The 10,679-nt window shown below is 47.0% G+C and overlaps 1 protein-coding gene and 1 long non-coding RNA gene across 2 annotated transcripts; one reads left to right on the forward strand and one right to left on the reverse strand.

The window, feature by feature from the left end:
* The first annotated feature begins 2,008 nt into the window (after positions 1–2,008).
* LOC133209378 (uncharacterized) lies at positions 2,009–2,930 on the forward strand. Its single transcript, XR_009724663.1, has 2 exons — positions 2,009–2,400; positions 2,497–2,930. It is a non-coding gene; the product is annotated as an uncharacterized LOC133209378 (long non-coding RNA).
* A 1,882-nt stretch (positions 2,931–4,812) lies between these two features.
* On the reverse strand, positions 4,813–8,280 carry KIAA2013 (KIAA2013 ortholog). Its single transcript, XM_061348020.1, has 2 exons — positions 7,239–8,280; positions 4,813–6,241 (listed from the first exon to the last, which is right to left on the reverse strand). Exons 1-2 carry the CDS (start codon positions 8,215–8,217, stop codon positions 5,382–5,384), a joined length of 1,839 nt encoding a protein of 612 aa, XP_061204004.1. The 5' UTR covers positions 8,218–8,280; the 3' UTR covers positions 4,813–5,381.
* Between the last annotated feature and the right edge of the window lie 2,399 nt (positions 8,281–10,679).

Raw genomic sequence — 10,679 nt, forward strand, 5'->3', positions numbered from 1 at the left:
TTAGGGTCATGTGCTTGGTGAGTTTGTGCATGTGAGCACAGGTAGGACATTGCTTTGATCACTTCTGAAGAGCAGGGAAGAGAAGGGAAGGTGTAAAGAGGGTTGCAAATAGAGTAAGACACAGTAGCACTAATACTCAGGTCAAGTGCTGTATAACTGCTATTTGAAAGAGGTGCAAGGGAGCAAGGAGACACAAGCAGTAAAGGTTCCTCCACCCTCAAAGCAGTGGGAAATCCTTGGACTGGAAGGCTATTCCCTGCAGAACTGTCCACTTTCCTGCTGACAGCTTTCTGTATATTGCCTTTTATAGCCTCTTTTTCCACCTCTGGGACATGGGACTTAAAATGTAGTTAGTTTATCTCTGAGACAAGTGACTGATACCAGTGGAAAAAGTGTGTGATTATGGGTTAAATTTTTATATGCCCAAGTTGCTAAGCCCCCCCAAACAGCAGTTTAGATGGACCTTGGATCCAGGTGATACAAATAACTTGGTTAAAAAAACCCATCCAACAGGGTTGCATATTGCACGTAGCATCTGTTTGCTTTCCTATTGCCTTGAAAGTTCATAGGTGGTGTTTTCAGAGGGAAAATGTTAAATGGATTATTGTAACATCAGACACAGTGACTGTGTTTGATATATTCAGGCAGTGATAGATTGTGACATATCAGTGGGGTTGGATTAGAGGATCTCTGGAAGCCCCCTTTGAGCCTGACTTCTGGTATGATTCTATCTATGATCATGAACTTTTCTTCTGTTCTGGTTTGTTTTGTGACTGAATAGCACTTACCACTTTGCACTGAGTGAAAACCTAAATCTTCTTTTCTAGATGGAGTCGCCTTGTGTTTTAGCATGCCATATTTCTTCAATAAACCAAACTGTAACCACTTTGAAGTGGAAGATGTTTCGAGCAATACAAAGAACCAGCTGTCCATGATAATGGGGAAATGCTGCTGTAGCGGGTGAGCCACACTTCATTTCTTTCCTATGTACTTACGTTAGATCAATAGCACATCCCTGGAATAGGGCATTTTTACACCCCAAATCCACATGCTGACCTGTGGTATAATGCAGTGTGAGCTTGTTAATGAAAAAGGGCAAACCATCTTCACTAATAGGGCAAACCAGGCAAGAACAGGCATTTAAATCTCTACAGAGCTGCTGCCACAAAATAAAGCATCCTAATTCATTACTGGACATTTGAGATCAATTACTTGAGAGCAACACTTACTATTGTGTCTCTTTCTTCCTTTTTTATTTCCACTATGGATATTTTCCACTCTCTGTCATGTTTCCATCCACCTGCCCTTCACCTGAAAAACTGTTCCTATTTATAAACTAAACATCTCTATAGCATAAACCAAGTCACACATTCGAATGGAAGCAAATCTCACAATGCCAGTTTTGTAACCAGAGCTGCATTGTACATACAGACCAAACTAGAGGTTTTGAAGAAGCTGAAATTAATCTACTGTCTAATGTCAGTATTAATAAGCAGCAAACCCCCTGGTTTTCATAGCTGCCATTCCACAGTAGGTACTGATTTGGATGGAGGATGCCTGGAGCGCACATGTGGAGGACAGAAATATATAATGCCTTGCTGCTTTGTCTGCTTCTCAAGAACATATTATCCTACCCAAACAATAGCACTTGAGAAAGCTGCATTCTGAATTTCAAATGGAATCAGCCAAAGTCTGTTCTGGCATCTTGTAGTTATTATCTGACAAAAGCATAAATCAGGATGAGCTGAGTGCAGAACTGAGATTTTGAATTCTTTTTCTTCATGAATTAGTTGGCTTTCTTCTTAACGCTTGAATTTACGAACTAACCATAGCACACTTTTCAGTTTAACTTCCATGATCACTTCAAGTATCACCTAAAAATGAAGTATAAATTTTGGATGTTCAGTTACTATTTCAGCTTTCCTGTTTTATGGATGTGCTTGTAAACATGGAATTTTGTTTAGAAACATTTCCTTAATTTCACAAAGACAACCTTCTGCTCTCTTGTGCACTGTAAATACAGAAACCCTATTCTTTGGTTTTTCCCTTTTTCTTTGCAAAGGAAATCTGACAGTTATTATCTGGGGAATGCTCATAAGAATCATAATGTATTTAATGTAAAACACTCTGAAAGCTTTTTGCCTTTTTTGTTCCACTCCTGCTTTATGTAACAATTGCTTATCCATCTTTTCCAGATCTAAACAGGCTCAAGGATCTTTCTTGGACTCAGTGGACATCATACTGTTGGTAGTTCTGAGTGAACATCAAAAGCCTCAGCCTCCAGCTGATACCAGGGTGGCTTGGAAACTGCACCCTGAAGCTCTTATCATTTTCATGCCAGATGTTTCACAGAGACTAAGAAGCTCGTGGAACTTCAGTAAGAAAGAGCAGGAACTTCTGGTATGTTCTGTTAAAGCCTAATAGCTAATAACTCTTTCAATACACAGTGTACTTAGTGTACAATTTATAATGTAATCCATTGCCTCGTATCTTCAGTCTGTTCCCTTGTATGGAAGTAACTATGCTAAACCAACTAGTAAGTGGAATGGTCTGCAGGTAAGTAACAGACACTGAAATCTACTTTCCATCTGAAACTAGACAGCAACCTATTTACAAATTCAAAGTTAAATCCTGCTGTAGCTTTTCACTGGGAGCACCAGATGTGCCAAATCCATTCCTTGCTGGATGGACATTAAATCTGCTGCTTGATTGTTCCCTGGGTTCATTTCTGTGTTCCTTAAACTACAGGCTGGCCTGTGTGCCTCAAGATAGAACAAGGTTATATAGAGTCAGGGAAATGGAGATTAGCACCCCCCTGTGTCTTTCTGTCTTACTGTGCTTTCCCCATTGTCAGTCCCCACCCTAAATTCATTTATGTATTACTTTTCATACTGTATTTGCTTTTGATCCAAGCACTTTTGTCATCAGTACTGGCCCCAGATGTAACATAAGGCTCTGCTTGTTTTAACTGGGTGGGAGGAAGGGGAGAAGGGAACAGAGACTGGAAACAACAACAACAACACACCAACCAAAAAGAAAACCCAACCACAGTTCAGTGACCAGATTAGACTGACAGATCTTTATTTAGAAACAACAGCTTTGGTATTTTAAAACCAAAAGACCTTTAAATCAGTAGAAAGTGGGATGTGGTGTCCCCCCTCCCCACAGCCAAAACAAACCAATGCACAAAGCCTCAGTATGCTTAGAACAGGAAACCTGCAGATCAGGATTTCCAAGTGTAAAGCCAGAAAACAATTTCATTCAATTGGTTTTGCACTCTACAGTCAAAAAGACTGAAAAACCTGTTACCAGCACTTGGATATCTACGGTTCAGTTGACTGACTTGTTACTGAAGTGGATTTTATTAACATCCTCCCACCTCCCCAGCAATAAGTTAAGAAACGTATACCAGAAAGGAAGTTGCACTGAAGTTTTCTAGTTGTTAACTCTGTGAAGGGAATCACCATTCTTTATTTGCCTGTAAAATTAAGAAACAAATCAAAAGATCAAAGGACTCGGTGTCTCTTCAAGTATTTTCACCAAATGGATTTCTCTTGGGGAACGGAAAAAGCTTACAAGGAAAAAGAAACATCTGTTACACAAGCTTCTGGGATGAACTCTTGCATAACCACACCTTCCAAGTGTCAGGTTCCTCTCTTAACAAGGCACAAAGGGATTGTTGCTTTCAAAAGGTCTTGTTCTCAGCTGCAAAATTGCCAGGTGTCTGTGCAAATGGAGGCGGAAAGCAGGACTAAGTTCACTTGGACGCTGGGATGTTCCCATTCAATTAATGAAGAGGGTGTTATTTGAACACCCCATTCATCTTGCTTACTGCTGCAGAGAGCTGAGCTTCAGCTGAAGCCTTCCCCTTCACCCCTGCTTCTGGAATCAAGATCTACATCATCTTTGTTTTAAGAAGGTCCAGTTCAGATGAGGCAACAGCCGTGTCTGCTGTGCACTGCAAAGCAGTGTTGAGAAGGAAGAGGTGTTACATCAGCCCTGGTGTGTAGCTGAGAAGCTTCCCGGCATTTCAGAGAATAGTGTCAGGGACAGTTACCTGCAGTAATGGTTAACAAGTCACTTTGTAAAGGCAGAAGGCAAGTCTGTGTATGACAAAGGCAACCAGATAGACAGCAGTGAAAAAAAGACATCAATTCAAGGACACATTTTGGGATGCATGGCAGGGCACAGCTGAATACACAACAACTGGAATTACTTCCTGACCACTTCCTTCTCTTGCATTAAGGTTTTGATCATAATCACAGGCTTATAAATGCAGTTGTATTTGATATACATATCTACCCTACCTCTTCCTAGGTTTGTCTAGCCACAAGCCTCTTCCAGTCTTTCAATGGGTGATACGTATTCAGACATGCTTGGAGTCTGGCCTGATCTCCAGTGCTCAACATGACAAAGCCAGTTAGCTGAGAGGAAAACAGCCAGCTCACTTTAAAACACCCCTTTACGTACCGACGGTCAAGTTTAGTTCAGTACCTTCTGTCCAACTTTAGCCATCAAAATTGAATCTGCTCTTAGAATTTGGAAAAACCAGGGCAATCTAAAGCAAGACCTTTTCTCTGACAGCTCTAGTTAATTTTTTTTGAGCAGAATTCACCATCTATTGTCTAACCTGTGCTAAGTTTTCACTAGCAACTAAGTTTTCTAAGGCAACTCAAACCAAGAATTTCCAATCCTTTACACCAAAAGGAGATGCAGTCGAGCTTGAAGTCAGAACCTCACACTCACAGTAAAAAGCACTCAGTACTCTTCTTAACACAGCTACGTATTTCATCTAACGGGAAAAACGCACCTTCCCAAAATGATGGTGGTAGATGTGGTTTGATGGTGGACTTCACAGTGCCTGTGAATCTGTGAACATTTACCAGGAGTCCCAACAAGTGAGCACTTTCACCCAAGAACACCAGCTTGTGTCTGAGTATGACACTTCACACATTCAAACCAGGCAGAAAAGCCTGCACGTCTCCCACACAGTAGTAAGGACAAGTATAGCAGCTCTCTCACAAGCACTCCTGTACTGCATAACAAGAAACACCATCTCATGACACAGCTGCAACTGTTGGCCTAAAAACAAGCAATGTCCTACATTGATGTATGGAAAAAGGACAAAAAAAAGCTGTGTCTGTCTTGATCTGCAGCCTTACAAATGTTTAAGAAGGACAATGGAGATATCTTTTCTAATGTTTGTGAGCTCTAACGCTCTGATCCCTGCCCTAATCTTACTTCTTGCAATAAGAGGTCACAGATCACTTGTTGCAATAGAGACTGAAAATCCTCACAGTCCAAGACAGAACCTCCCTAGGCACAGCTGACACAAAATCAGGTGAACAACACTCAGTGGACAGCAGCCAAAAGCAGCAGCCTTATACCTTACTCCTGAAGAGTGGCTTGGCTCCTGGCCCGCAATATTCATTGTAGATGAGTTTGAACAGAAACAAGTGAAACAATGTGATTAAGGAGGCCACACTGAACCAGAAAAGGAAGGGTAAGCCTGGGTATTGCTTGGCCATGTGTTCCTCATGAGCCAGAATAGCTTTTAGATGGAGTGTGTGTCTCAGGTCCTGCAAGTGGATCAGATCTGTCGATATATAAAGCAGTGGTGTGATGGGTTGAGTCACCATGACGGGGAACGTGTGGCCTCGTGCCTCTGAGGTCAGCTCCACAGGCTCATTCATACAGCCTGCCTCACACGCATACAGTTTCACTGGCTTGTCCTGGAATTTCACAGACACGTGCAAGAAGGGCTTTCCTTCGGCATCCAACAGAACAGCTAGATTAATGAAGTCCTTATTGTAATGGATCCCACGTAAGGAATAGCTGTTATGAAGTACATCGGGGTCAGCCTGAAACTGAAGATGGTTTTCTGTGAACTGCAGACCCCCAAAACTAAGCACCATTCCCTGCATAAGTCCATGGACACCAGCTGCCACGAGACCCTTGCATCCTCGTTTCTGGAGAGTGAGCTTCCACAGGTCTGAGAGCTGCAAGACCTGGGTGATGCTGGTCAGCTTTGCTGGCCACAGGTTCTCTGCGTGCATGGTCGCATGGCCACTGAAGCAGTGGTCAGCATAGTTCAAGCTGGCTTCCATTTTCTCTCTGTCCTCACCACTGATGAGGGGATCCAGCAGAGGAGCTGGCATGCTCGACAGCACGTAGTAGAGGGTCATGTTAACAGTCTCACTGGATGGTGTATGCGCATCTGTGATCTTTCTCATTTCAACCCCTGTAATAAAAGAAAACAGCCACAAGTCAGAGGATCACACGAGTATGACATTAACTAGGAGAAAAAGAAAAATCAAACATGCACCTCACTCAACACACAGGGGTTCTTTATAATCATAGAATGGTTTGGGTTGGAAAGGACCTTAAGATCATCCAGTTCCAACCCCCCTGCCATGGGCAGGGACACCTCACACTAAACCATGGCACCCAAGGCTCTGTCCAGCCTGGTCTTGAACACCACCAGGGATGGAGCATTCACAGCTTCCCTGGGCAACCCATTCCAGTGCCTCACCACCCTAATAGGAAAGAACTTCCTCCTTATATCCAGTCTAAATGTTCCCTGTTTAAGTTTGAACCCGTTACCCTGTGTCCTATCACTACAGTCCCTAACAATAAAGAATGTCTAAGAAACCTTTGTCTATGAAACACTGAAGTTCACGTTTCCTTTTATTTTCCTAAGATGCTTTGGAGTTTGAAAGCCAAGCTCTCACTAAAGGCAAAGCCAGTTTGATAAACAGATGCCTTATGGACCTGTCACCATAACTCCGCAAGAACGACCTGTCAAAGGAACATCTATCTTTATACTAGCTAGCTATAAACCAGCAAGTCCTATGTTACTTGGGCAGCTATTTTGTTATGCAAGGCCACTATAATCTTAATAAAAAGCATCCTTGTAGGACACTCCTTAATTTCAATGAAGAAATCTGTCTTTTATACTGTCACTATTTCCAACCAGTAAAGTTCCTGAAGATGTGAAAGGCAGCACATCCAAGTTAGGATTAGAAATGTTCTTCTCTAACTTCCTTTTTGATGTAAGGAATGCTTTTTAAAAAGTATGGGTTCCAAATTAGGAGTGCTATTTTATTATCCCACAACATGCATCAAGAGAAACCTGTCAGGAAGAGCAGAGCTGCTGGAGACTGTACAGTAACCAGTCTCTGAGCTTCCAGCTGCCATCTAAAGCAATCTCTAAGGAAGTTAAACATCACTTTCCTTACCTGAAATGAACAGGTCAGACCAGGTCTGCTGGTGCTCCTGGAAAAGATCTTCCACCCCCATCTGCATCACCTCCAGCATCTCTTTCTTGGCCGAGTCCTTCAGCTTGCTGAAGGTCTCCTCCAGCCTGGAGACCTCGATGGGCTCTGAGGTGTACACCACCGAGAGCACGGTTTCATCAAAGTGGGATTTGGGCGCAACCTGCACCCGGCTCACGAGCTTCTTGGCAGCCACCACCATAAGCACCACCTTGGGGCTCCCGGGCAGCAGCAGGCGACCGGAAGAGAGCAGGAACTGCCGCTCCTCCGCCTTCTCCAGGCTGGTGGCGAAGCGGCTGCCCAGCGACGGGGCAGAAGCCGGGGCCGAGGCCTCGAAGGCAGCCACCCTCTCGGTGGGGTTGGCAATGCGGATGCGCTGCAGGTAGAGGTGCGGCCGGCTCCGGTGGGCCACCACCTCCTCCCGCACCGTCACGCAGTCCCCGGCGCCCGCCCCGGGCCCCGTCTGGACGCACCGCACCCGCCGCACGGCACCGTCCCGCAGCGCCGCCAGCGCCGCCCGCGCTTCTCCTCGCCCCCCCAGCGCCCTCAGCCGCACCAGCGCCGGATACTCGGTGGCGAGCACCGGGCCGCCGCCGGACCCCGCCGCCGACACCCAGAGGCGGCCGGCGGCCACGTCCAGCAGCAGGAAGCCGTTACCCGCCAGCGCCAGGCCCGGCCCCGGCCCGTCCTCCCCCACCGGCTCCTCCGGCAGCGGCAGCGCATCGCCGCGCTCGGCCTGCGCCCGCCAAGAGCCCGTGGCCGCCTGCAGGCAGAGAGCGGCGGCACCGTGGGGCTCGGCCCCCCGCCCTGCGCCCCGCCGCGCCCGCGCCGCGCCCAGGTACCAGTAGGCGACGAGCAGCAGCGCCAGGAGCAGCAGCAGCCGCCGCGCCCAGCTGCTGGAGAGCAGCCCCGGCAGCCCCTTCAGCCGCTGCTGCAGCCACATGGGCGGCGGCGGGGCGAAGCGGGGGCCCCGGCCCGCGGCCTCGGTGTTACCCCCGCGGCCACTCCCCGGCCCCGAACCCGCCGCGGCGCAGCGACCCTCACGCCGCCATCGCCGCCGCCCGGAAGCGCCGCGCCGTGCGGCAGATCCGCCGCGGTTTGCGGCGCTTTGCGACAGAGCCGTCGCACCGCCCCCTCAGAAGGCGCTTGGCAGAAGGCCGTGACCCGCCTCGACGCCGCGGAGCCGGGCCCCATCCCGTAGCTCCGCAGCCCTTCCCATGGCCCCGGGGCCTCTTGCATGGCTCCGAGCCCCCTCCCATGGTTCTGGGCCCACTGCCCGGCGCTGTCTGTAATTCCAGTGGCGATTTACTCCCGTGATCACAGCAGGGCCCGGTGTGGGAAGGCAAGTTGTATTGCATCAAACCTCATTGTGCTGCGCAGTAAACAGAAGTTGATGATGTGACTGGGATGTGCACAGCAAGCAGCGAGAAGCTTGGTACCTCAGTGCAGCTCTCAACAGACAGGAGCAGGCCATAGAGAAACACAGTGAGTTCCAATGAAGTGTGACATTCCTGACCAGAGCCAGTGAACCAGCTGAGCGCAGGGGCTCAGAGGAGGAACCTTCTGAACTAATTCCTGCAAATGAGCTGTTTGATGTGTGAGGGGGCACTGGAAGCTGTGAGCGTCTCTAAGAACACTGGGTCAGGCCCCATCCCTTGCACTGTTCAGAAGGGCTGGAGTTTCTTCAGAAGGTCTCGTGTGCTGTGAGGCTGCGTTCAAAGCCAAGCTCTGATCCTTTCCGGTTCTGAGGAAGTTGCTGCTTTGCCTGGAGCACGTGTTGCACGTACTCATTGGAACATCTGCACTGGCGGCTGCCTCTGCTTAAAAAGACAGGCAGCCAATTCCAGCTGGAGAGCACAAAGCAGTACAAACATAGAAACAGGGGAAGAAAATGGGCTTGCTGGCTTGGCATGGCTGCAGAACGCAAACAGCTGTCAGACAGGGATGGGCCGAGTGCAGCGGTATAAACAATGATGCATTCATGATTTTTGGTGTGCAAAACCCCCTTTCATTTTAGAATGGAAACATTTTACTTCATTAGAATGAGAAACTTGCCATTTTTACAATTCTAGATTGAGTTGCAGATGCCAGCCTGAGATTTGAGGGGCTGAACACTTTAGATGGGGCTCCTGCCTTAAAGTGTTGAGCAGGGGCTTTGTCTGGGCCTGCAAAGTGCTGGAGGAATCTTAATTAAATCTCTTTTTTTTTTTTTTAGGGAGAATGGCAGCTTTGCAAAAGGAAGTTTCCTGTATCATTGTCTTAGGGAGAACTGATATTTCCTTGAATTATTGCCTGTAGTTGGATCATGAGGACTATTCTGTTTGCCTGGTAATTATGAGGGAATTCCTGCTTTGGGCAAGGGAATGGAAACAAAAGTGCCTTGAATACACTCAATAATTTTCTCAGTGAACAAAACAGCAGTAATGGTATTACTATTACCAGGTAATAGTTAGCTCCGTGCATCTGCCACACCATCTCCCAACACAACTCCTTTTCCATGCCTCTGCTAAACTCCTCAGAGCTGCTCCTTTCACACCTTCCTGTTGTGGTATGTGCTGCATGGCCTGAGCTCAGGCATGGCTACAGACACAATAATGGCTTCAGTAGTACACCAGAGCATTGCTTTCCATCTACGTGATGTCTCACAGAACACTGACATTTGTACAGCCTCTGTTATTCTAGAGATCTTTGCAGACAAGCAAATATTGTTCACACCTTACAAGAGAGAACGTAAGTAATCTCTGAATGTTGCTTTCAGTAATGGAAGCAAAGTTTGGTTTAATTACACACAGTGCCTAACAAAATGGCACTGTTGCTTTCAGGTGTTTGCTCCAGTAGAAATAACATGTTGCTCAAGGCCTCAGGTGAGGTATGTGTCAGTGGTAGCTCTTCATCTGGTGTTCTGCAGATTCACTGACCCTAAAGTCATTTTTTGGGTGTTAATTTTATGATAGATTTATTTTGCCTGTTCTGAAAGTTAGCCAGAATAAACTAGAAAAAGATGCATGGCTAAGTTAGCAGGGCTAGAGCAAGAAAACCCAGCACAGGTAGTTGTAAGCCTTAAGGATGTCTGTATGGCCAGTTAGTATGGGAAAGACCAGGTTTTGTGTTTGCCAGGGAAGTACATGAGATGACAGCTGGCAAGAAAGTATTTAATCAGAGCTCCCAGATTCCACAGCTGCACATAACCCATTGAGCTGGTTTGCCTTTTTTCACAGTTGATCGTGTCAACCAGCTGCAGCTGGCCAGAAAGTGACCCCCTTCCTCCTACACAGGCTCCGTTTGCTTCATCACAGAATCATGCTAACAATGCTGCTTTCGTCCCCCGCAGACCCACCGCCGGTGCCCCCCGGCAGCAAGGCTGGACCCTGACCCAAGGTAAAGTTGCTGCAGCTCCGGGATCAA

This window comes from Neopsephotus bourkii, unplaced genomic scaffold, assembly GCF_033783945.1.
Source record: "Neopsephotus bourkii isolate Nb327-2 ecotype Australia unplaced genomic scaffold, CSIRO-AGI_Nbou_v1 NB_333, whole genome shotgun sequence".
Lineage (NCBI taxonomy): Eukaryota > Metazoa > Chordata > Aves > Psittaciformes > Psittacidae > Neopsephotus > Neopsephotus bourkii.